Consider the following 26,829-nt stretch of genomic DNA (forward strand, 5'->3'; position numbering starts at 1 on the left):
TATTTATGTTCCGGTCTGTCTGCGCTCTGCCTCTGTGTCTTTTCATTGTGAGGTATGTATGGGACAAAACATTACACAGCACATGTGGTGAGTGATGTGGAAAACAAGCAGGGGAAAGAAAAAAGAAAGAACAGATGGAGCAAAAGGAAAAATATAAAAGGGAATATGAGAAACAGGAAATTAAATGACAGAAATGGGAGGTCAGAGGAGAAAGAGAAAGCAAAATCTAAGGATGAAGTCAAATCACTCGTGTCTGTCACTCCCACTCCACAGCTCCAACACTGTGGGAGAGGAACATGCCGGGAAACTCAGAGAGGAAAGCAGCATAAAAATCCTGCCGACCTTAAATGACAAGTGACGATGTATAAATGATGAAAAACCAACGACAGAAGGATTATCAGCCCGCTTCTACCAACAAACATCTTTTTTATTTTTTTTCACACTGTTCAATAAATACAAAATGTAAACAAGCTTCATATTCATAAACAACAAAGACAACGGGCATCATGAGATCTGAATGAAAGTCAAAACGGTTAGAGGAATAACCAGAGCAGAGCAGAGAAGCGCTGAGATCGACTGGAGGTGTTTCAGACCTCTTGCTGTCAAGCGGCACTGATCCATACGTGAGCGACACCGGGTGGAAACACAACAATGAAAGCAGCAGACTGTGGCAGACAATTTTCAAACCCTGCCAACTTCAGTCTTGTAGATCTTGTATTGCTTATTATTTATATTCTTTACAGGTAAAAAAAGGAAACACTTGCACACACACATTCACACTGATTTAAGCTGTGCTTCACAAAGAAGCTCTGTCAGTCAAATACAACTAGCTCTTTCAATATTACCAACATTTAAAAGTCCAGCTGGATTTCTGAACACTGAATAGCATTATCTGTTTACACCATTTGTCCATTTTTTGTTGAGCTGCTTCCAAAAAAAATTACAATTAAAAATCCAACACATGATCAAGGCACGAAAATGAAGGCAGCATGTAAGTAAATGCTGGTGGGTCTTCTCCCCGCAGTTTTCATTCCTTCACTTATTGAGTCTTTTATTTCCATTTTACAGGCCCGCTGTGTCCACTTTGTCTCGTTACAATCCTGAAGCTGATACAGGGTGGGTGTCAGGGGAGGGGAGGGAGGGAGGAAGGAAGACCTCAGAGAGCAGCTCTGGCTTTTTGTCCATCTTGGACGAATAAGGGAGGCTCAGGGATCAGTGGTGTCTCCAGGTTTGTCTTTTGTCTGGAGCCTTCATCACCATGTCATCTTCTTCTTTGTCATCTATAGATAAAAGCAAAATGTGCTGAGCACCCACGAAACAGGATGTTGTGCTTTTATGCTAACACTGTGCAGAAACAGCTTCCAAGTACAACGTTTTTAACCGGGCGAGAAGCAAATTCTTTCAGTGCAGATATTTACATGTAATTGATAGCTATTTACACTCATCGCAGATTTTTTATTACATATAAAGCGACCTCTCAAAAGGTCAAGAGAGTATGCTTACCGAGACATTCGGGGCAACAGGAGCCCTCTGTGCGGGTGATGTTGGAGCAAGTCAGTAGTGGACATTGTTTCCTCTGACACTTGGTCACACCGTGCTGTGGAGGAAAAGGAAGGATTCATGAAAATAAGCAACATGTGGCAGTAAAGGTTGTTTGTTTCCTCTGATAATATTAGACATACCTGCTGTATTTTTAACTGTAAACTCAACACTGAATAAATGCATTAATTGGGTCTCCTTTTTGATCATTTTTTCAGATTATCTAGCTTTTCAGCTACTAAGCACTATTTTCACTACCCACTCTAGCTAACAGAGGTAGCTAACTCCATAAGCTAGAATGAGTACGTAGGATACAAAGTTTTTATTAGAGATCTTAACCGAAACCAGCTGTTGCCTACTGGAGCTGGAAATGAGGATGTTGAAAATAGTGAGAGTTGACCAAACAGATTAACCAATACAGCGAGCTGAGAGGCACTTTAAATACTGAACAGGGGGATGACTCAACACACACACACACACACACACACACACACACACACACACACACACACACACACACACACACACACACACACACAGCCTATTCACATTACTGGCCTCAGTTCCTTATCAGATCTTGTATTCAGTTATCTTGAATACATTTAGTCTGAACTCTCTGGGAACTATGATTCATTTCCTTAGTCATATAATGAAAATATCATCTATCATCCATTAAGTATCAGAAAAAACTTTACCATAATGTTACTTTTATATTATTAAAGTAAGAGAATTTCCTCTTGTGTCATATTTACTTACATCACACCAGCAGTTGATGCACTTCATCTCCCCGAAGAGTGGCACCCAGGGATGCCAGCTGTCGCTGTTGTGGTAGTAGTTCTTGCCAAATTTGCAGTATCTGGGGCTGTCTGCTTGCATCATGTCACTGTGCTCCAGGGCTGCAGTGGTCCTCTCCTCCTGGGGACACACCTTGCAGCAGTCGGTGGGGTGACGTCTCACTGGGTGACTGCAGGTCAGCATTGGACATGTCACCTTCTCACAGTGAACCTCTCCTGTAGATCCCTATGGATAAAACACAGCAACAGCAGGAGGTCAGCAGCAATTTTTAACTTCAGCAGCTGACTTATTGCTTTTTCCACATAAATAGTTTGGACATTTCCCAAGAAAGAACTGATGAGAAATGTATTAAGGCTTCACTTTCTTTGGACTCTAATACAAAACAAATGACCCATTAAGAGCCAGAAAGTAAAGCCAGCCAGATGTGAGGGGATTTATTGATATGTATTTACCTTGCAACTGCACACGGCACATTTAATGTAGCCAAAAGGAGGAACAAAGGGGTGCCATGTGGTCCCAGGGGCATGCATCTTCTGGTCTCCTTCGAAGTAACAACCTGACAGAGAGAAAGGGTTACTGAGGACAGTCAGGAAAAAAATGCAGCACAGAGACATGCAGAAATAAAGGCAAAATAAAAATGAAAGAAGACCTGTTACACGTTTTATTTTTTACATTTGCTGTTATGGTAGTTTATCTTATACACTCGTGTATGTACAACCCAGAGCCTTTAAATGATCTTTTTGGTCTGACTTTTGGTTTAGTAAGAGCAGATATCCTCAATATGATCTTAATGTGATCATCTCTGGCACATAGCTCTGGCAAAAACTGCAGAATCCCCACCCACCTGTCGCTGCTCTAATCTGTTTTATGAGGGGCAGCCAATCAGAAAAAAAACTGACTGAAAAAAAGAGGAGGAACAAAGCTAAAATGACTTTCACTCAGCAAATAATCTGAGGAGCTTCATCAAGGCCCAGTATTCTTTCAACTCACACAGAAGTACTGAAGTAAAGATTAAGAAAAAATTATAGGAGATGGAAACAAGCAAAAAAAGGTCCCTTTTAAAGAATGAGAAAGAAAGAAGAGCCGAGTTATAGACAGGAGAAGTGGTCCCTACCTTCAGGATGTTCATCAACCCTCTCTGGAGCTTTCACATCCTTGAGCTCCTTCCTCTCTGTACAGGAAAAAGGAAATGGAGGAATTAGTTTGAAGCTTTATGATTGCTGTGGGAATAAAATAGATCCACAGAAAGCAGTATGAAACCTGATGCTCAACTAAAAACGGGCTAACTCACCATCACAGATGGGGCAGCATTTGCCCTCCGGTTTAATGGTTCTGGAGCAGGTCAACGCCGGGCAGATGACTGGATCACAGATTACTGTTCGCTTCTACAGAAAAAAGCCCACAAAGATTTGACACGGACTTGAATTTTACGCGACCTGCTTTTTAAATGTTTTAACATTCTATTAAAATGATTCATTTAAACATCAAAAAACCAATTTTTTGTGTTTCTGGTGCTAACCTGGCAGATACAGGAGAAACACTTGTCATAGTTGGGCGTCCAGCTGGAACCATGAGGGTAGTGCTGGTTCTCAAAGAAGCAGGTATGGGGGTCTTTTTTTAGCTCCTCGGGGTCCTTTGACAGAAAGTCTTCCAACTCCTCCTCCTCCTCCTCTGCCTCGCTCCTGGTCCCAAACTCGCAGTTGTTTGGCACATGGACCTGGTGAGAGGGAATGTGTGGGGAAAAGAAAGGAAGCGACAGATGGACATGGAGGGCATGAAAGAAAAACAAGAAGGGGTGGGAGGAATAAAAAGAAAGATGAAAAAAAAGAAAACAGGAGAAAGAAAGGTTAGGGCAAGAGTTATCTGTTGGACACAGCTGACTCAAAACCGGTGTCAAGCCATCTTGTTAATTGTTCTTAAATGGAGCATTTTTGTGCTCCTGAGCATATGGCTGTTTATGTGTTGGACCTGTTTCCTATTAAAACAGCTGGATACTTCTGTTCCAAGTGTGTGAGAGATCACTCTTCTTAGTTCAACTGTTAAACAACATATTGTTCAACAACTACACCTGCAATGCTGCAGGTAGCTTTGCAAGCAGCTGTGGGCTATGGCTGTGAAAGTGTGTTGTTTTGTGTGGGCTAGTGGGCACTAAGTGGGCAATCACGCAACCTCGCAAACACAAGGCTACTTTAGATTGCCAAAAGAAGCTCCCGTTTGCACACATCCAAAATTACACTTCTAAATGTGAAAATCATAGTGGTTACAATCATCTTTTATATATGATCCGAGATTGAAGTGCCTATTTTAAAAAAAAAAAAAAAAAAAGCAGAAATTGAGCACACCAAAGTTGTACATACCCGTCCTCGTATTTCTCCTCTCGGGTTGAGCTTGGTGCTGACCTGGATGAAGGCTGTTCCCTGGTCCAGATGTTTCAGTAATTCAACACTGATGTCCTTTAACACTCCCTGAGCCTTGAGGAGACCAAAAGACAAAAACATTGAGTGGCCTTCTTTACTCCAAATACACTGATGTGCGTAAGGACACATTTATTGTGTACACTGATGTACCTTTGAGCCATAGAAGCCAGTGAGCAACCTCATGTGGGTGCTATCATCTAGCTCTCCGATCTCAGCCAGTCCGTGGAGGCGGGCGTTCACCGTCAGGTCGTCAGTTTGGCTGAGGCCTGCAACAAGTATCTCATAATGCAGGTGGCAGTGTCTGTCCACTGACACCCAGGCGTGGCCAGAAGCACCCGTTCTTACTGGTGGGGACACAAAGTGGCCAGCTAGAGGGGTTGGCAACTCTGGAGGAAGAAGGAGGAAGCAGTTCAGAATATTTGCACGCATATTGGCATGGTTTTTTACATTAATTTCACAACCTTAATCAATGTATACCATGTCTAGGTGCCTCTAGGCCACTATAAGGGAGGGCCTTGATCTGTCCGCGAAGCTCCCCCTCCTGGCTGTGTGCTGTTGCGACATTGATGAAGAGCTCATTCTGCAGCAGCATGTGGATGTGTCGGGCCTCCAGGCGGCTCCAGCTGCCTATCGCCTGCCCCGTGGCCTTGCTGAACTCTGGCGTTAAATCGTACAGGACGGAGCGCTTGTTTCTCCTACGTGGCTTCAACTCGATGGTGAGGCTGACGACATCGTTGGTGAGCCCTGCGACCTGAACCTGAAGAAGAGGAGGAGAGAGAAAGGTTGAAGTCTAATCACTGTCAGTGTTGCCTGTTTTATTCTAAGGGTGGGGGTTAATGCTGATCTCTCTGTGTTTATGCTTTCCATGTATACATGGAAACATACAGGGTGGGGAGGCCCCAGAACAGAGTCACACTAAACAGAAATTACTGCACATGGAAATAATAATCCTATTTTGACTAAAGTACCTTGACAGAAATGCAGCTAGATCTCTTGCAACACTCAAATAAAATTTGAGTCAAATCCAGTCAAAATATGTATTGCAAGACACATTTGTGAACAACAACAACCCTCCAAAAGTGAGCAGACTCATACCTGGTACTGCAGCGTTCCATTATCATGGAGGTTGAAGATAGCAGATCCCACACCTCCCGTCTTCCCCGGGATCAATGCATCACTGCTGGACATCACACTCTGAATAGCTGAGCCAGAGAAAGACAGATTCATATCAAAAATCCACTTCAGAGCACATTCCTGCTCACACTGCTTATCTAAAATCAGCCCCGTTGACACCCCTCTCTTTAATGTACAGCCTGACGACATGCAAGATGATGCAATGATTTCTGTCACACTCAAGTTTTCTGAGAATAAAAAATATTACAGCCACATGCCCATGATTTTATCCATTTACTGAAAAAGAGTCACTGAGAGGGCAGATTAAATTGGACAACTAGTCAGGAGGCGTGTCTGCTTGTGTGGCACTCAGGCCAAATACATAAATGTTAGCACACGTGCACACACACACGTGCATACACACACGTGCATACAATAACCCACCCAAGATTTAAGCTTCAAAATGAGGTAACCTTAGCTGAATGCAGAAGGCTTAAAAAGAGTGGGCTGAGAGGACAGAAGGGAATGAGTAAGAGAGGAGAGTGCTGAGAAAAACGTCTGAAAATGACACAGACAGAAAGAAGCCAGAGAGGAGGAAAGATGCCAAAGAGGACAGCAGATGATGGGATAGAGAAATGAAGGGAGAGAGAGTGGGAATGAGAGTGGGAAAAAGTGGGAAGGGGGGTGGGGGGGGATTGGGTTTGAATTCTTCAGACATAATATCAAGCTGTTAATCACAGGACTGGAACACTGGCAGGGAAACCCACGTCCTGCAGACTGTGACCTTGGCAGTGCAACTGTGTGAGTGACTATGTGTGTGTAAATATGTTACAAACCAGCATCTTCATACATATGTGTCTGTGTATTACAATAAATGTTTCACGCTAATGTGAAATGTCCAAATATGCATTGCACTGAAAGACTGTGTGCATGCTTTAACTGTTTCAGACGATTAAGCTGTCCACAACATTCCTCCAGCCACACACGCATCCGCACGCGTGCACGCACACACACACACGCGCGCACGCGCAAACAGTCTTGGTGGGCCACCAAGTCAAACAGAAGGTCTATAAACATGGTTTTCCCCCAGCGATAAGACTTGAAAGAATCCAGACAGAAAGAAAGTATTTATAGAGGTGAATGACAAAAACAGTCCACAGATGGACGAGCAGCAAACCAACAAACATGTTCTCAGCAGCCTCATTGTCTGGTGCCTTAACATTGCTGGTGACATGTAGGAGAGGATGGGCTGATTGCAGTAAATACTTACTGTCACAAGATTTTCTGCCTGTGATGAAACCTGAGATTTGCCTGGGATCCTGACCCTCGGCGGCCACTGCGATCTCTAGCTGACCGCGAGATAACCAGAACAGCTCACGGCTGTTCAGGTCTGTCAGCACCTCTGCAAAGTCCGGATCCTGCACACATTGAAAAGTAAGAAAAGTTAAATGTGGATAAATATAAAACCATTTTCCTCTTAAAACAAATGCCTTTTCAAATGCTAGCAATAAAAATGTCACATTATGCCATTTTGGATGTTGTTGACAGGATGTTGGCACAACACTGGCATGTTACCAGAGTAACGAAACCTGAACTTATTTAAACCAGTTTCCAACTAAAATAAAAAATTTTCTTCATTCTGGGACAATCAAAATGTGATATGCAGCAAAGAGAGCAAAAACAAAAGCCGAAAGACAGTGAAATTGGCTTGAGATAAAATAAATAGGGCAGTCAGAAAGGAATCACAAAGTCAGAAAGCATTAAGGGCACAAATGGCTTTCTTACAGAAAGAACACAGCTTTAAAATTGCCCCCACTCATACATGCACACTTAAAACTTGGGGCAAAAAATATGGCTTGAATTGCCTTAAAAAGTTTCATACTGAGAGAAATTCAATTTAATGCAGGCTGACCGGTCTCCAAGAAGACGTTGAAAAATGTTGGATTAATAGGACAGATGCACACGAGTGTGTTGGAGAAATGTTACTTTTATGGCCTGTGGGGCCGCAGTTCAATATAAATACACATGTACCATAAATCCGCACAGCGAGAGGCTAAAACAGAGTGGGGATGGCAACGGGGGGGGGGGATGGACACAATTATGACAGAGGAGGAAGTGTGTTGTAAAAATAAAGCCAATTATCTTCATCATCATTGCCCAGCTAGAAATGGTGTATGATATGTAATTCATAGTTAAAGTCTGTGTTTTGCTAGTATTTTTCATGGACAGTCTCTCAGAGAAAGAGAGGCGCATCGGCCCTTCACGCAATTCCTTGCAGAATTAAAAACAGGCCCGCCTTTCATCACTCCTCCTCCTCCTCCTCCCTCCATCCATCTCAGCCCCACAGACCACTAACCACTGACATGTGTGAGGAGTGTGTACGCAGTGCATCCTCTTTACCTCCCTCCTACCCTCCTCTCTTTTTGTCTCCCAGACGTCTCATCCGAAGCTCACATCTGTCTCATGCAAAACTACTTGCTAACTTTCTCTCCTCTAGTTTTCTCTCCATCCAGTTTTTTTTTTAGTCTTGTCTTTTCTGTGATCAGAGCAGCGGCAGTGGCAACATAACTAGGATGTGGTGACAAAACCACATCCATCTCTGAGAGAAGGAGGCGTGGGATGTTCTGTGTCCTAAGTGTTTTAGTGAAAACAACACTACTCCTTCCCCAGTCACCTTTAACTTTTAGTCTGTCTCAGATATAAATACATCTATTTTACTTTACCCAAAGTGCCCACTTATTTTACTTGGTGATGGATTGGCTCTTTTTGGGTACAAAATATCATACCTGTCAACATTTAGGTTTCAAAATCTGGCATTTAATTTTCGGCATAATACCCAAATATTTTGTGAAACTGTGACATTAAACTAAATATTTCAACTCAATATACACAGTAACTACCTGTCACTTACGGATGGATGCCTTATTTAAAAATAACATTTTTAAATAATTTCCCAGAAGAAACATGAAGAAGAAGTGAGTCTTAAAAAGGAGTGTTGCGAGGTGTGAAATGGTGGCTACATCAAGCTTATTGCCCCTGGGTACTTACATGAGACGTGATGTTGGCTCGGATCTCTCTCAGGATGTGCTGCCGGTACAACAGCTGGACTCGGATGGGCACCAAAATGGGGTCTGAGAAGAGACAGAGTTGTCTCAGTGTCACTCTTTTACATTCCTTGACTTTCATATTAAAGCATCTACATTTACAGAAAGATTTCTAGTGAACTTCCTCCTCCCTCTCACCTCTATCTCTGTGTTGGATGAGGCCCTGCAGGATGAGGATGAAATGGAGGTTGTTCTCAGTGTCACTCAGCGTCAACATAGCAATGCCTCCCATGGCTGAATTCTCTTCCTCTGACGTCAGTATTGAACTGAATGTCTCTGTATGTAACACATGTGCACATTAGATCTGCATTCTCTTACAGGACTTGTAAACAAAGCCAGCACATTTTAGCTACATTAATCCACGCGAAGCCTTTTAAGATTACATGAAAATATACACGGCTCTGCTACTTTGTAAATATTGAGCTTCTTGTGTACTGTGACACAAAGACAAAGGCGTACACATGTCTAAAATAAAATGAGCCATTGGAGAGCTACAGCATCCCACATGGATACACACCAGCAAACAGTGCTCTGTGTTTGATGATCCTTCCCTCCACTTCGTCTCGTTGGCCTGTGGACATACTGATGTGCATCTGCTCAGACTGCAGCTGTCGCAGTAGAGGCTCAGCCACGTTCTTCCATACTCCACAGATCTACACACACAGAAGCAGGTAGGTGCTTAAAAGATGGAAATCATTTTATACTTCTTCAGGATAGCATGCATGTGGCAAAAACACATATCAGACAACACATGCACATCTGTTGAATACATCCAACCATTGTACTCTCAATCCTGGGCTGCAAAGCTTCAACATAAAACCTCTCCCTGAGAGCAGAGGGAAGAAATGTGGCGTTGTGCCTGTGCCTCATAACTCAAGAGTTCAGGGGTAATCTCCATTTTAATTAGCGATGTTCTCTGTCCCCCTGCTAAGCAGTGATGTAACATGTGAAAAATCCTCTCTTTCCCAAAAGTTTTGCTTAAGCAAAACCCCCTTCCTTTTCTCATGCCAGAGTGTTTTCTCTAAGGTCCTCTGGCGCTTGACGCTGACATTTATCTAAAAATAATAACAGGCCCAATTTCTGGGACCTGCATTTAGGGGGCTCCTGCCTCACTGAGCAGGCAGTTCAGGACTGAAATGGAATGTGGAGATGTGTGTGTGTTTTGGCAGGAAATGATGCTTAGTGACAAGAGTCAGACCTCGAGAAGTATGTGGACATGCATGCACAGTTACTACTGTTACATCAACATATCAGTTTACAGATTTATCTGGATAACGCTAGCCTGCTATTAACCTTAAAAACCTGAAGGGCCACGTGTTGATGCCAACCGCAATCAGGGAGACTCTGTCATGTTTAAAAATGGGCAATGGAACAGAGAAGAAGTGTCACCGTGTGTGTATTTGGTTGTCAGCGAGTGTGTTTATTGTTTATTATTGCAGAGTGAGTTATGAGTGAAGAAGTGGCAGGGTGAGTGTTCATTACACTGGTGCTTAGTTTCCCTTTCTGTCTAGGAACACTCACGCATATGTAACAGGATGTGAGGAGATGATTTTCTATTCTTACCATGTCGGAGTCTCCCTTGGGGACTCTGTACTCGAAAGCAGGGGTCCCATCTGAGTCCAGGAAGGCAATCTTAGTGGGACGGCCCATTCTGGAAAGCCAGAGGGAAATGTAAGCGAAATGCAGGCAGAAAAGTTGACAAACTTTTAATTTATTGAAAATAAATATCATTTTTTTCTCCAATTCCAGTTTTGTATTCTATTATACTGACTGCTATTCAAAAAACAAAGTTTGTTTTTCCAAAAAATAAAAATATATTAACACAGGAGGTTTGTTTGGAATAAGCTGGAAAGGAGGTGGAATAGTTAGTAACAGGCACTGATATTAGCATACCCGATCTTTAAACAAAAAAAAGAACAGAGCGACATCTGAAGAGAAGGAAAGAGTCTCACCTCTGGTACGTGATGGAAAAGGTCAGGCTGCTTCTGGTCAGAGTAAAGCGAACTCTGGCAACTCCACTGGAGCTGGGCAGCCACAAGTCCTTCAGTCCTGTCAGCACTGCTACAAAGTCTGCACCACAACAGAATGTTTCATGAGCTGTAGTGTTTTTTTCAGGCTCTGTGTCATGTGTATTCAGGACAATTCTGTCTATTTGTAAGCAGGTGCTCCAAATATACCTGTGCGGCTCTCCCCAGGCCCCACGTCCTCAGAGCTCAGGTAGGATCTATCATTGTATGACTTGTGGAGTTCTTCCTCTCGCTCTTTGCTCTTTCGGCGGAAATAATCAAAGGTGTTCAGCACAGAGTCAATCTGTTTTTTACCACCTATAAAAGAAAAAAAACAACAATGAAATTCACTAAAAAATCTGTAAATTACTATCAAATAGTGTATAAGCAAACAGAGAGTTTCCCAAACTACTGTATTGAAATGTACAGTGGCTATATACTATAAATGTAAGCAATGACCTTGTGTAATTTCAATGATAATATAAACATGTAAATTTGAAAAAGGTTTAAATGAAGAATGAAGGTAGAATGAAGCTATCTGTACTCTTTGCCTGCATTTATTTCATTTGTACTTTTTCTCACGGGAATAAGTTCAGTTAGGTTGTTTAGTCTTCTTGTGAATGTGTAATGTGGTTTCCACTGTTTGTGTGGCTGAGAACACTCTAAAGGGTTAGCCAATAACACATGAATAGGACACAAGCATGGGAAGAGAAATAAGATGTTTGTCTCTTAACACATAATATAAATCCTGTGTATAATAAGCGTGCAAAAAAGTTTTTTTTTATTTGATGTACTATAATTGGTATATTCTTTTGGAGGCAATGAGTCTGCATATTTTTTAAGTAAAGTCAACGTGTGAAAATCGGACAGTGTGTGACTTATCCCACTTCAGTAAATACAAAAGTAAGAAAATAATGTAAATAAACATGTGGTGTAACTTAACTAAATACGAATAAGAAACATTAACTTAAGGTGTTTATTTTGACTTGTGAAATACTTCAGGATGATAATTCATATAAACTGCACACAGCACGCCAGAGTAAAAGAGCTCTTATTTGAGCCACAAGTTCTTGCATAAGTGAAGCCAACTCATCAAACTCTCTGGAAAAAAAAAACAACTGCTATTAACTACTTTTATGGTACTGAGACTTCTTTCAGCATCTGCCTTTGAAACAGTGTCAGTACCTGGCAAGATAAACAGCATAAAGCCAAACATTTGAAAACACATTGTGGCAAAGTCTGGTTCACACATGACAATAAAACACTGGCTGCCGTGTTTTCAGAATGGATAGAGTGCGAAGCATGTGGATAAAAGGGATCGGACAGTGACAAATCTAGGCTGATCATGGCAGGTAGAAATTCCAGAAGAAAGAGCAGAGACGGGAGGAAACAAATGAGGCAGAAGATGTCAGACGCCACTTATTTCTTCTCTCCCAGCACGAGGTTGTCTCTTGCAGCAAAGGAGTTTAAGGAGAATTAGGAGCGACACTGGCATGCGATCCTAACAATGACCTGCTGTTTCACACAAACTCTCCTGATGCTATGTGTGGCCTTCGCTGCTTTGCACACACACACACACACGCACGCACGCACGCACGCACACACACACACACACACACACACACACACACACACACAGGCAAAAAGTGACACATGAAGCGCTGCTCATTCAGCCAAATACAGCTTCTCTGACATGTTCTTGAGAAAGCAAACCACACACTGCCTCTTACTCACTCAAACGCTATTTCACTAAGGCTTTTTTTCCCTGAGGAACTCAACTGGACTGTCTGCTGTGTGATTCACACACACACACAGACACACACACACCACCTAAAACTCATCTCCAATCTCATAATTCCTCTGCTCTACTGGGCACGCTGAAGCCCTTCTGGGCAGCGTCACTCTCACTTCTCCCCAGTTGGTAATACTACATCCTCAGGTGCTCACACACACACTTATACACACACCATTTTCCAACACTTACACAAATATACCAGGTGCAAGGGTGCCAAAGCTAAGACAAACACACTCAACCTTTTCCTTAAAGCTTGACCACAACAGACATGCACACACATATATAAACTCACAGTGTCTCCACAGTATTTTACCTTTACTTTCCATTCCATTACCACACATGCCATGGAGAAAAACACCCATGGAGAATAACACTGCAGCATGAAGGCCCACCCTGTGTGTGTGTGTGTGTGTGTGTGTGTGTGTGTGTGTGTGTGTGTGTGTGTGCGCGTGCGTGTGTGACCATGTGTAAAGCAGCTCTGACTCCTAATAGGGTGAGACTGTGTGCGCAGCAGTGTGCAGACAAGGTAAGTGACTATGTGAGAATGAGGCTAAATAGGTGGGTGGTGCTTTCAGCTGAGACTGGTTAGAGAAAATGTCCATTTGATGCGGCTGAATGGAAAATCAATTGACTCGCTCATTGTATTCAGCAGCTGTTCTGACGGCGAACAAGCTTACCCAAGGAGGGAAGAAAAAAAACAACAACCAAGGAAAGGTTATAGAGAGGAAGAAGAAAAAGAAAGAAATAGAAGTTGAACAGAATAAACAAAAAGAAAGTTGAAAAAATTGCTCTTGTGACAAAGGGGGGAAACAACTGCTCTCTCCACATACAGTTTGTTTACTGAATTACGAATGTTCATGCTTGTTTATTCAGCTGCCTGTTTTTCGTGTGTTTAGGACTACTAGAATGGCTTGAAATCTACAAAAGCTGAGAGCAGCATTTGAGCTGAGAGGATGATTACCTTGAAGACAGGTTTTGCAGCAGTGCCCCGCCAGCTGGACAGGATTGTCACAGTCCAGGGCCGGACAGTCTTGTTTTATGTTTTTGCAGTTTACCTTTCCAGACACCTTACCACGGCGACTCTTTTGCTGCCAGAGAAAAATAAAAACAAACACACACACATTAGTCAGCTCACCTGGAGTTACAGCTTACTGCAGGGAAAAAAAGTCAAACGCAACATGTGGAGTGAGATCACACTAAGCCAAAACTTACAGGTTCACAGTGGCACTGGACACAGTGCATGATGCCAAAGGGCTCCCCCAGGTCTGGGTGCCACTTGTCCTCCAGGGAATAAAAGCGACCTCCAAATGAGCATCCTGCAACACCAACATTGTTGATTACACACAGCAAACATTAGGCGATTACAACCTAATTTCTTTGGCTCTTTCCAAAATAAAGAACAACTTGATTAGAAAAGCAAAATGATATGCTTAAAAAAATGTTTTTCTTTTTGAGATATGCCAAAATTAATTAGGGAACACAACAACAACAACAAAACTTTAAAAAAACATATTAAAAGATAAGCTGGCCTTTCTGATATTTAGAGTTTTCCTACTATGTTCTGTCATAAGTGGTGGAACCTCATATTAAACATGGCCAAAGTTTTAAAGATCAGAGGATATATACAAGAAACCCCTGTGAACAAAAGCTCAAGGCTGAGTATAAGGCAAATAAGGATTATTTTGAACGGAATATCATGCAAAGCTATTCTAGTAAGTTCTAATAATAAAAAATTAAAACATTTAAAAATAAAAAACCACACAACTTAAAAAATAAGGATAATACTCCACTTTAATAGCAAGAAAAAGTAAAACTCATTTTTATGACAAACCACAGATACCAGACCACGATTGCCATTTGCATACTTAAAAACAAATAAATCCCACACATGAGCTCACTGCCCAGACTTGCTGGAAGCTACCAAAACTCCCTGGATGCCTCAAATTTTGGAACTCGAGCTTTGCATCCTGTCTGATCTAAATGATCCAGAGAGAAGTTCCACTCAAACTTATCAGAGATTCCCAGAAACACACACAGATCACAGGCCACGCCTTAATTAATTCAGTGGGCATATTATAAAGATTATACAGTATACTGAACTTCTAGTGAAAAGGATTTTTACAGTACATGATGGGTCAGCTATGTTTCAGTCTACTTTGAAATGAAAGTGAACAATGGGCTGCAACTCTTCCCATATTTTGCCCAAAGTGGATGTGAAGGAACTCTAACACTCTTGCAGAACATGTGAGCCTTTCACTTTAAACCCAGTGTGCTGGAGCCGAGCCACGGCTATAAAATACACATCCATGTCCTAATATGTAGGGACGGGGCTGTATATTGATGTTACAGGGGATAAAAATAGCCTTCAGTGTTGTTATTACTAGGCTGCACTCATAATTAAGTGTTTGTCACGCCGAGTTACTGCAGGAGTATTATAATTATTTTTGGTTAGGGTGACTGTATGTGGTGTGTGCACACACAAACTTGATGTTACCCTGGCCAGCTTCACTCGAGCTGATGGCTCTCCCCCGCTCACGGCTACCAAGCTGGTTCGCATTATTCTTTCATTAAAGTGACTGCACACTTTAAACAGTCCAGTCGAGTTAAAGGGAGAGCCAAACGGAGAGCCTCGCCACTCCGCGCTGCGCTCAAGTAGAGGAGGAGGAGGCTCTGAGGAGCCAGCGCTTGTAATGGAAAGTCGATTGATTAGAGTTTCCAACATGAAATTACACGTTATAACGGGGTGGTTAACGTGGAGTTCCCGCTGCTCTGAGCTCCAGAGTAGTTACCTTATAAAAACCGCGGCGAGCTTTTGTACGAAGGGGCTTTCACAAATGAATCAAAAGGCATCGACTGCGGTTATGACTCACATGTTTGCCGCTGGTTTACACATGAAGCAACCTGGAACCGGGAGAGGAAACTAGAAAAAAACGACTGTGTACTACTGCAGCGGAAAAAAACTAACTTTTAAATGTCGAGATTTAACGGTTTTTAAATGTTAGCTAGCTCCGCTATCGGCGCTGCTGTCACGTGCACAGCTGGGGGGGTGAACTGGGGTCATAACCCCACACCCATGAAACAACTCACGGGAAAAAGAGACATTTTAACAGTAAGTACTTTTATACCAAATTATGCACACTTGAAAAAATACAGCCTTCTTATAAAAAAAGAAATAATTTAAACAAAAGTTTTAAAGCAAACAAACTTTTAAATTGTTAGTTAGCTGCTGCTCAGTGCTGCCCCCTGGGTCACAAACTGTTTACACAGCAGGGGTTGTCTGATTTGGAAGCCTGAAACTGATCCTAACAAATGCAGCTTAGGTAGCCAACTTCTTCAGCGGCTTTCAAAGCGTGCGGCCATTTTTATAGCTATTGCTGGTATAAAAAAAACAAAAAACAAACCAATATACACCAGCTGCCAGCTCAAGGCTGCAACACCGCTTTTCTTAGGTGGCTTCTCTTACGTTTCCAAAATCGTCTTACGTTTCAAAAACAACATACCTGATGTGCCTTTGAAGGGCAGCGGTTCTGTCTCGGGCTGGATGGGCAAAGAGGGAGACTTGAGCCGCGAGGCCGCTCCTCCGTGCAGCCACCACGCGCAGCTCAGCGCGCAAAGCAAGGAGTGGAGCGCGCAGGGAAGCAGCATCCCAAACCTCCGCAAAGGACTCCCTTCAAAAACTCCCGAGAAACCGGCTTCTTTAAACCAGCAATTACAGTAATGAGAGAGAATAAAAAGTTTCCTCCTTATAACAAAACGTCCTTTGTCGTTAGCTGTGAACGTCCGCTGTTGAGAATCATCCGAGTTTCGGCCAGACAAAAAGTTTTCCGTGAGCAGGGCAGTACTTGCACCGTCTTTCCTCGGTACCAGCGGTCTCCTCGCAGCCCCGTCTCGTTTGATTTTATAGGCTGCTTCCCTGACAGCTCCAAACAGCCGGGAGGAGGAGGAAGGGGGAAGATGAAGGGTGGGCCGGGTGATGGGTGAGGGGGTGGATGATGGACAGGGCAATCGACACCCCTATCAACTCAATACGCTGTCGAAACGACTGGGCAGGTACAGCAGTGTGTTTCAACACACATATCTGAGACGAGGTGACGGCATAAATATCTTTCCTGGCATTGCATTAGCTTGGTAATTTTTTTTTTCTGGTTGTTGTTAAAATAAAATAGCTTCTCTGCAACACCCCCCTCCTATTTTTTTCATGTTGCATGTTTGATGTTGAAGTTATAAAGGACCGTGGGTGCTTTTAATAAAGTTTAATACGCTGCTGCTTCGATATTAAAGGTGTCAGCTATATTTTTTTGTGTGTGTGCCAATCCCGTGGGAGTTTCGATAGTGGCATGCTGCTCTCTTGATTTAGTTCTCGTGTAATTGTATCACTGTTGGTGTTATTTAGCGGTGATTACCCCTTTATCTGTCTGTTTCCCCAACTTTAATCATTTGGCCTTTGCACAGATTAAAGCGCTGTGCCGTAAGATAAAAGCCTAATCTGCTAACCGCAATGAGCGCCACGCTTTCAGCCATCTGACGCCCACGGACATGAGCCACAAGCTCTGGGGAGAAAGTGGGAATCTCCAGCTCATGTACAGTAAGGAATGTGTGAGTGTCCGCTGCTTTCTGTTCCCTTATTTTTTCAAGTGCGTTTGGCGCTGAGACCTAAGTGACTTAACAGAAACAAATGAAAATAGTTGGAATACCTCATGGCAAATTTCTCCTGGCCCTTCTGCAGACCTCTGTGCCCCCCTCCTGCACAGTTTCCCTTTGGCTTGTCTCGAAGCCATAGCTGCTTGAACGGTTCCACTTAAAATCACATGTATTTTAAAATAAAATTAATTCATTTGTGGTTGTGTTGGGGGCTATATAACCTAAATTCTTTTACAAATTCACCACATCAACAACAAGTGAAATTTATTAGGGACTATTTAGCCCTGGGAAATGTCCCCATCAAACAAAAGCAGCGGTTAACAGTCCAGTTCCTCACTGTGGTCCCTACAGAGGGGAGCCCAGAACAAACTGGTCAGGTTTACATTACAATAGTGCTGCTCATGGTTGATTTATACCACAGGGTTCAGGAAAGGTCAGGCTTTGTGAAGAATGTTACCAAGCTTTCTGTATTTACAGTTCACCTGGTAGTTTGTGTCTCATTTTGCTCTTCTTTTCTATCAAATCCACACACCCCACTGACGCACAGCAGCACTGTGCACTCCGCTGTATATTATGTACCTCCTCCTAGACCGCTTTGGCGACAAATCGACTGCAAGGGCCATTAATATTACTAGCTCCATCTTAAATCGTTGCGCAAAATGTGCTAAATCGGTATGGCTTCGCTGGTAGATGTGTTTTCGCCTCTATGCAACATTTCAAACTCATCCGTGGATTACTTTGTCCACACTAGAAAATGCATTAATATTGATAGCTCTATTAAACCGTTGCATTAAAAAAAGCGCCAGTTTCATTCGTTCCGTGCCAAAGGCGCAGGTAAGGTGTTATTTTTTTTATACATGTGTCACATTACATGGCCTTTAGGAGCCACTTCCACCCGAGTGTGAGGATTTACGCGGCTCCCCCCATCGCAACTGCCCAACCCTCTTTCACCTCAGCAATGGGACTCAATGATGGGCTATTTGCTCTTCATGATAGGGTGATAAGCGACTCTTTTCTTCTGCGCTGCAAAGTGATTAATTAAGCAGACGGGATGGCAAATCGTCTATATAAAAACGCAGTATACATATACAGCCCCCATAGCATACTGACAGCGGGTTTTTGTGTATTGGAGGTGTCCTGCGCTTAAAAATCAGTCTGGCACCTCTGTTTCATAGTACTTAAAAATATAACACGACATTTCTCTGAGGTCTCAAAGTAATTCTTTTCGACCATCAACTAAAAGATCACAAATACACATTTAAGTTTCAAGGTGTCCGCTCTGCTCTGAGCGCAACTTTTATTTTGATGGTTTGTAAGGCTGGCAGGGGGAACACTGATCGAATAGTTTAATCCTTCGGCGAATTAAATCAGTCCTCACCTGCAGTATTTTATTTTGTTTTGCTTTATTTTATTTTTATCAGGGGAAAATCGTCATATTCCCTTACTAAAATCTGACTTTTAGGTTCAGAAATAAAGCAAATGATTTAAATAAAGTCATAATTCATGTATGTTTTATCAAGAGACATTAAGAAAAAATAAACCTGAGCATGTTTATAATGACGTATTTATGACCTGTTGCTGATAACTCGCAAAGATTCAATCGCATTGTAAATCTTTTTTTAACGAGTGTATCTTGGCCTCAGATCCTTGGATTTCCCTCCACCGCAGGATTTATAGGGTCGTATAATGGTCATTATTCGGTATTGATTACAGATTGTTTCCTGGATAAAAACAATGGTCTTGGATTGATCACTGTCCCTCATTAATCTCCGCTTTAAGGCAGGAGATGAGCGGACTGGAAAGGAGAGGCTCAAAAGTCTTAAGTCATCTCTAATTTGCCACGAAAGATTACAGCCCAGTAAAAATCGATTAACCGTGGATGTGGATGCTGGCAGCTCTGTGCGGTTGTGATCAGGATATAATTAAAAGCAGACACGGTGCTCTCTCTATTTTATTAAGATTCCCGCTCCGCTGTCCGGGGAGCTTTCTCAGAAGAGTGCGCAATAACCTGAAACACTGCTGGCACAGAACGGCCGTGGATGTTTTTTACGTGACACCATTACAAGGACATTATTAAAAGTTCTCAGCGAGCCTGCGGCGCGCGCCTGGGTTTGCGAGGGAGGGGGGGGTGGTCAACGGTGGGTATCGGCTGTCAATCACGCATAATAAAGGTTCACCCACGAATACACTCATGGATACTTTCTTCTCTAATGGAGAGCAAATCGCTGTGTATTTGCTCTTTTTTCACGCCAGACGACCACAGCTTCATCCTACCCCCACCTCCACATCCAGTCTGATTTCACAGAGCACACTCAAGGGGGGCATCCTGTTTGCTGCTCGGAGTGACGGGAGGTGTGAATATCAGTCAGCCCTGGATGTCCCGCTCATGCACCTCCCTTTCAGTCACCACCTGTTCCCAGACTCGATGTGCCTCCACGCGCTCACATTGAGAAGCGTCGGTTTCAGAATTATTCTCTTTAGAGTCATACACTCTGCGTGACCTTCCCTTTTTTGCCGCCATGCATCTCAAAGACCCCAATTATTTCTGACTCATGTTTAGATACACGGCCCCGGTTGTAATTGCGCGTTTCCCTTTTGGAATCCAGCGTCGTTTTAGGTTTCTATCAAGGGCAGACATCTGAAAAAGAGGTAGCTTACTTCGAGATGCTGGAAACTGTCATCAAAAAAAGAAAAGTCTTTTTTTTTTTTTAAATCTATCTATCGTGTTTTTAAAAATGTTCTCTGAATAGGGTAAATTAAGACGCACACCATGCTTTCTCCCCTACCACTGTTATGCTGATGCTGATAATAATAAGAGGCTGTAAAGCTAATTGTGTACTGATGCCGGTAGCGGAAAAGGGGAGAGAGGGGGCGGGCGAGTGGGGAGTGAAATGGGCCTTTGCTCAGTCAGTATGTGAATGTGCAAATGGAAGAAGACGTCTTGCAGAGTTGATGTTTATTCATACAAACTGAATCAATTTGCAGGCACAGTCGAAACTGTGGAGAAAGGAGCGCTGCCCCTGTCTTCTCACCGTCTCCTATTGTGGATCGGGGAGGAGGCGTGACCATAATTACTGCAGGCAATTAGCGAGCATAGGCTATGTCCAAATGCAGTGGAGGTGAGTGTGTGTGTGTGGGGAGGCTGCTCGGTTTGTTTTGACACCTCCGGGAGAAGACCTGTGCAGTTACAGGGGACGTTCCCAGCGTTTAGTTTATCACCAGGACAATGTAGTTTGTGCGTGTGTGGAGTAACAGATGATTAGTAGTGGAGAGTCTACAAAGTTACGCTGAAATTATAAAAAGCTCTTCCTATTTACACCCAGCGAACTTCCCCACACTGACCTTAAATTAGTATGTGATTTTCAGTGATCAAAATACTTATCAGTGAGTAATTGTGCTAAAATGTAGGTACAATAGAGCAAGGAGCTAAGACTTAAAGGAAACATGTTTTTATAAGCAGTGGTTACTCGGAGCTAATTCCGAATCAGAATGCTTTGTTAATTCCAGAGTGAAATCAATGAGAAATATTTTAGAAGACATGGAAAACAAATTATACTCTATTTATGCAATAAGCAAAACACAGTGTTTAGGTTAGCGTTTAGGTTGTCTGTCTGCAATAGCACTGAGCTTTATACATACATAGAAGTAACTTAAACATGACCTGCAAAGACTCAATTAGAAGTATAGGTCTGAATTTAATTACTCGTGTGTTCAAGAAAAGGCCATTGGCTAACAATAAGGACACATTTTTTTGATACATGACATGGTTGTGTTTGTCAGTCAGCACAAAATCTCAGATTGTGTGACTATTCAAGAGACTTAATTTGCTTAAAATCTGCTACTATTTCAACCCAGTATTGTAGAGACCTGACAAAGCTGGCAAGCTAAGCTCAGCAGAATTCAGTTCAATTCAATTTTATTTCCAGAGCGCCAAATCACAACAGCTGTCACTTCAGGGTCCTTTATTCTGTAAGGCAAAACCCTAAAATGATAAAGAGAAAACCCCAACAATCAGATGACCCACCCATGAGCAAGCACTTGACAACAGAGGGAAGGACAAACAGGAAGAAAATGCCAACAGAATGGGGGAGTGGAGTCCATCTGCTGGTTGGGGGTGGCATAGTATTATTAAAGAAATATTTAATAATTATATGTAGTGCTGTACTTTAAAGTCTGGCTATTTCAATAGTTAGTATGTTTCTACTTAGGTTCTTTTCCTGTGTTATATGCATTAGTCTGTCATGTTTTTCAAGATATCACTCTGCAGAGTAAAGGTGTATAGATAGATCCACAGACTCTGAAGGATCAGTTAAAGAATAAAGATAATGGCAGCTAGGTGCACTTTTGGGGGGCCTCTTTGAACAAGAAGACCATTCAAAGTAGCTACTTCACAGGATGCAAAAGACAAAAAGAGAACAAACACAAAGAACCAAAAGAAAATATAAAGAAGGATAAAACATAATGAGATCATAGAATAGAGTAGACGTGTTTGATTTAATAGGTGAATAAAAAAATCAGCTGAAAGCATGCAACTCAAATGCTCAATTATAATTATCTCAAGTACTGCAAGCACTTGCAGTACTTGAGCAAAAGGCGGAAAAAGAAAGTCCAGCATCTTGCTGTGCAGTTCATGTTCAGAGAGCCAGAATGCGACACACATTGCCAAATGTGCACACATGGCACGACACGTTATCCATCCTTCCTGGCAGACTCCCTTCCCACCCTCCCCGCTCTCTCCTGTCGGCCCTTTGAAATCTGCATCACTCGGTCTCATTTCTGTTTACAAGAGTCAAATTGCTTCCACACACTTTATTTGTAAAAGTCGATAGATGTGCAGAGGGGAGAGAGAAGGAGAGAGCGAGCTGTGCCAAAAGCGGCCACGGCACATGCATTTTTTACTCGCGCGGTAAATACCTCCACCGTTAAACATCAACACGCAGTCATCCTGATGAGTGGTCTGAGAGGCGACAGTCTAACAAGCTTCTCCTGACTCATCAGTTATTACAGAGTCTGACCCGCTGCTTAACTGATTTCGTGCTTGCATGAAATGAATGATGCTCAATGGAAAGTTGGCCCAAGTTCCACTGCTACTCCTCCTCCTCTTCAAAAGTGCCCCTGAAGAACTTCTGCTGGTTGATGCTTGTTTTAATTGCAAGGATTTTTCTTTTTCAATGAGATTTACTGTTTGGGTGGTCTGACTGAACATTGGAAGACAATGGAATAGGAAAGAAAAGGCAAACAATCGCTGAAGACAGGCAGGGAGGAGAGGATGGTACAGGAGGGAGTTGCTCATAAGGCTTTATTGCTTAATCACAAGTCAAGTGGTCAAGAATGAATGTGAATATCAGCCGAGCCAAGAATAAATAGTCCTCGGCACCAGTGGTTCTTCCAGCGGGGCTTGGAGCCCTGAAGATTGAGGAGAAAATGAAGGAAAGTTTATGCTTTCATTATTTTCTTTGCCAGAGAATCACAAAATGAATCTTTCCCAAACTTACAAATCCAGAAGTGTTTGGAGCAACAAAAAAATAAAGAAAGAAAACATGAAAAAAAGGGAGGTGCAACGAAAGGAATAAAAACATTTTTAAAACACCCCCAAATAATACAGATTTGACAAATAAAATGGCAAAAACAGTACCACTTTAATTGTATACTGTGCAAAATATAGTATGTTATTAGTGTGGTGAGGCCATTAGTGAAACCAAGTGGAGCCAGAGACCTAAAAAAGCATGAAATGTCCAAAAAACACAACTTTAAAGTTTTTTTTCTTTAATCTGCAGATTAAAATGAATTTAAACACCAATAACACCGAAATGAGCAAATAGCTGTTTCTGTTCAAAGAATGAACACACTTATGGCTCAGAATGGTTTCACACTGACGTGTGTAACATGGCCATCTAGTATCATAGTTTGGTGTCTTCTTCTGCCTTCCCTCTTTCTTAAGTATTTTAAACTGTTTTTAAACTGTTCTTATGATGCTTTTCTGCAGCACAGGCTTGGGTCTTGTTGGATGCAGATTCACAGATTGTTACTAATATTTTTGCTTTATTCTTGTGTCAAGTCAGATACTTTCTGTTAGTATACTTTTTAGCAGGATACAGGCCTGGCAGAGGTAGGAAGTGAAAGATTTCAATAGAGAAAGAGTATGAAAAAAAGTGAGAGATTTGTCTAAAGACCCAGAACAATTGTCAGGACACAATGACTTGGCCAAGTCAAGAATTGTAGACTTAAAGAAAACAATTACTGGAAACTTGCACAGGAATGGATCGTGGGGATTAAGACCAAAAAAATTCCACTTCTACCGAAAAGATGAAATTATGAGATCAGGATTGACCAACATGTATTGTTGTCTCCCAGATAACTTCTAAACCAACTAAAGATACTAAGGACAGATCCAACTGAATGATTTTTATTTTTGAATATATTTTTTAAGTTTTTGTCCCATGCCTTACAGTAAAACAATTGTGAATCTTGTTGGCATTACCTTGGGATCCAATCACACTATGAGGACTCTTGGAGTTGTTTTTGACCAGGACACGTACTTCAGTGCTCATATTAAACAAATCTGTAGGACTGTTTTCTTCGATTTGCACAATATCTCTAAAATTAAACATATCCTGTCTCAGAGTGATGCCAAAAAAACTAGTCCATGCATTTATTGCTTCTAAGCTGTATTCTTGTAATTCATTATCCCCAGGATGTACTAAAAAATCCTTGATTGCTGATGTTTTCGCTGTATTATTGTGGGATCTTTACCTTACAATATAAAGCGCTTTGAGGTGACAGCTGTTGTGATTTGGCGCTATGTAAATGAAAGTAAACTGAATTGAATCTTTACTGTGCACATGTATCAGTGGAGAGGCGAGACAGATGCCAACTGTGCCATTTCTTCAATAGATTTGTCTTCCAAATTTTTGTGTGTGCCACATCTGTCTTATAATATCTCAGACGGCTTAACATGCACATCCAGATATTTGCAAACAAAATAACTTTGATTTCAGTGAGTGCACAGCACAAACAGAAACCACTTTATTGTGAACGCTGAGCCGGCACAGCACATAAAGTAGTCATTAGACTTGTGAATGCAGTAATTGTGTAATTAATATAAAGTATTTTATAGCCAGTCTTTTAGTTCAAAAGACGTTCCAGTAAAGTTTGGTTTTTATTTAAAAAAATGCAGTAAACATTCCTCAGTGTGGACTCTGTGTGAGAAGACTTTATGCCTTTGTCTTAAAGTCTTGTCAAGTTTTAATGAAGATTTGACACTGTAATTACAAAGTGTTGAATAAAGATTGTTTTCATTTAATTGATTTCCCTGTTTGATTCTTCTTAAAGTTCAATGAACCAATTGGCAATGTAAAAAAGTATGCCACTCTTTTAATATACTGTGCTTTCACTGTGTACACACTTTGCTGCCTTAAAAATATGGTCTGAGCCATTTGATCCATTAGGATTTCTTGGAAGTAAAAGCAGATGGGAATCACTCTCTGAGCTCATTCCTTTTTGTCCAGTCCATCACCTGCTGTCTTTAATTCATGCATGCTGTTTTGTCTTTCTCCCTCTCTGCTCTTTTAAAGTCTTTAGAGGCCCTATGGGTTTCAAAGGGTCAGAAAGGGGCAGGCTTACTGTCCTATCGAAGACAGGCTGCAGGATAAGCGTAGTATACCACCTGTCCTTGGTGCTCTGTGTCAACACGGATGGTGTCGCTGTACTCATGCATCATCATCTCAATCCCCCGCTACTTGTACAGTGTTTCTTCCTATGCACGCAAACACACACACACGTGCACACATACACACACACACACACACGCACGCACACACACACACACACACACACACACACACACACCTTGAAATCCAAGACTAACTGAGCAAATGCTCAGAGTTAGTGCTTCTGCTCTCACACACACACAAACAAATGTGCGCACTATGAGCACAGGACCCCTACTGTCTGACAACCATCACACAGAGACAAATCAAGGAGTCCTGCTGCTAAAAACCCACCCTTTCCTCACACTTCACATCACAGAGGACTCTTTCTGGCCCAAGCCAAATCTGTGGGGGTTGTTTAGTTGTCTCCTGGTGAGAAAGTCAATTGTAGGTCCGGGGGTCACGCAGGGAGTGGACAGACACTTCCAAAAGTCTGTGAAGATTAAAAATTAGCCTTTCAAATGACAGCTAAAGTTAAAACTACACAGGCCATCTGTGGGAGTTTTTTTTTTATCCTTCCATTGAAGAGAAGGTTTCACAAGCTGTTCTTATTAGGGCTCAGTTTCCTGTCCTGCTTTCCCTGACTGAAAGGTCCCAGGAACCCCCACATCTGGAAAGGAAGCCAAGGTGGAGCATGATGATCCAAAACTAGACACCAGACCTGAGTCTGAGTCCGAAAGTGCCAGCTTCTCAAACTTCTGGATCACTTTCCTAACCGACTGAAAGGGAACCTCCTGGCGCCACTCACTTCTGCTGTTTCCATGAGGCTCCCTGTAGGTTGAGTTCTTACTAAGAAATACGTAAACAGGCGGGGGTAGGCCGCAGCGCAGTCTCAGTCTGCCCTGGCCCAGGCCCAGAGCTGGGACCACTCCAGCAGTGCTGAAACGTGTTGGCAGTGTGGTGAGATGCTCCTGGGTTAGAGGGTTGTGGAAGCTTAGGGTCCCTCCTCCAATGTTTAGGAAGACCCCAACGGTTTTGATTTGAGGTGGGATGGTACAAAGCAGCTCACAGTTCCCATCATACACTGCCCAAAAAGTCAAGCTGTGCCTTTCGAGCCACCAGCCATTAGAACCATCCACTGAGATCACACCTGAGGGAGACAGAAAAGCAAAGTTTCAATTTTCTCTGCACTTTTATGGATTTGGTTATGCATTAAAAATAGTCTTTAACAATTTCTGGGTCTGGGGATATCACTTTGGCCAAGGCTGAAATATCCCAACAGGCATTCAATTGATTTTAACAATATTTTATTTATTTATTCTCCTAAGATGATGCATCCGTTTGACTTTGGTGGCTTTCTTACTTTTCCTCTTGCGCCACCATGAGGTTGACATATGTAGTGCTTATAGACACTATCACATTGTTCAATACTTTCAAGTCTTAACTAACGCTGTTCCCATCTGTGTGGCTAAGTTAATGTAATGTAACTAAAATAAGCTGAAAACTGTACAGTAATTTAGGGTTGAAGTAAATAACCTAAGGAATAAATCAAATGCTACTGTAAACTGTAGGCATTTCATTGTGTTTTTGTTATTGTTGCTTTGTGGAAATTGTTGCTCTTTTTTGTCTGTGATGTAGTCTGGATGCTGAGGAGGTGAGCCACTAACTGACTGGTATCACGGATAAACAAGGAGAAGACAAAAGACATCTTTCCTTGAAACACCACAAATATCCTGCATAAACGATGCCCTCCGGGACCACCACCACAGC

General features: G+C 42.2%; 1 protein-coding gene and 1 long non-coding RNA gene across 3 annotated transcripts; one reads left to right on the forward strand and one right to left on the reverse strand.

Annotated features, from left to right (window-relative positions):
- Positions 1 to 328: 328 nt before the first annotated feature.
- chrd (chordin) lies at positions 329 to 16,677 on the reverse strand. Of its 2 annotated transcripts, none has more exons than XM_031735488.2 (21): positions 16,270 to 16,677; positions 13,982 to 14,085; positions 13,731 to 13,857; positions 11,146 to 11,292; positions 10,921 to 11,038; positions 10,532 to 10,619; positions 9,486 to 9,621; positions 9,107 to 9,244; positions 8,913 to 8,995; positions 7,135 to 7,282; positions 5,847 to 5,953; positions 5,229 to 5,508; positions 4,902 to 5,137; positions 4,692 to 4,805; positions 3,854 to 4,051; positions 3,626 to 3,719; positions 3,449 to 3,505; positions 2,787 to 2,890; positions 2,296 to 2,559; positions 1,504 to 1,597; positions 329 to 1,280 (listed from the first exon to the last, which is right to left on the reverse strand). In XM_031735488.2, the coding sequence occupies exons 1-21, from the start codon at positions 16,412 to 16,414 to the stop codon at positions 1,213 to 1,215; spliced, it is 2,850 nt and encodes a 949-aa protein (XP_031591348.1). In that variant the 5' UTR covers positions 16,415 to 16,677; the 3' UTR covers positions 329 to 1,212. The 2 variants fall into 2 exon arrangements, with proteins under 2 accessions (XP_031591348.1, XP_031591349.1); XM_031735489.2 differs by lacking the exon at positions 16,270 to 16,677 and adding an exon at positions 15,640 to 15,718 and having other exon boundaries at positions 330 to 1,280.
- Positions 15,822 to 26,829, forward strand: LOC120443489. The gene is made up of 3 exons (XR_005615454.1): positions 15,822 to 15,878; positions 20,396 to 20,529; positions 26,698 to 26,829. It is a non-coding gene; the product is annotated as an uncharacterized LOC120443489 (long non-coding RNA).

This window comes from Oreochromis aureus, linkage group 14, assembly GCF_013358895.1.
Source record: "Oreochromis aureus strain Israel breed Guangdong linkage group 14, ZZ_aureus, whole genome shotgun sequence".
Classification (NCBI taxonomy): domain Eukaryota; kingdom Metazoa; phylum Chordata; class Actinopteri; order Cichliformes; family Cichlidae; genus Oreochromis; species Oreochromis aureus.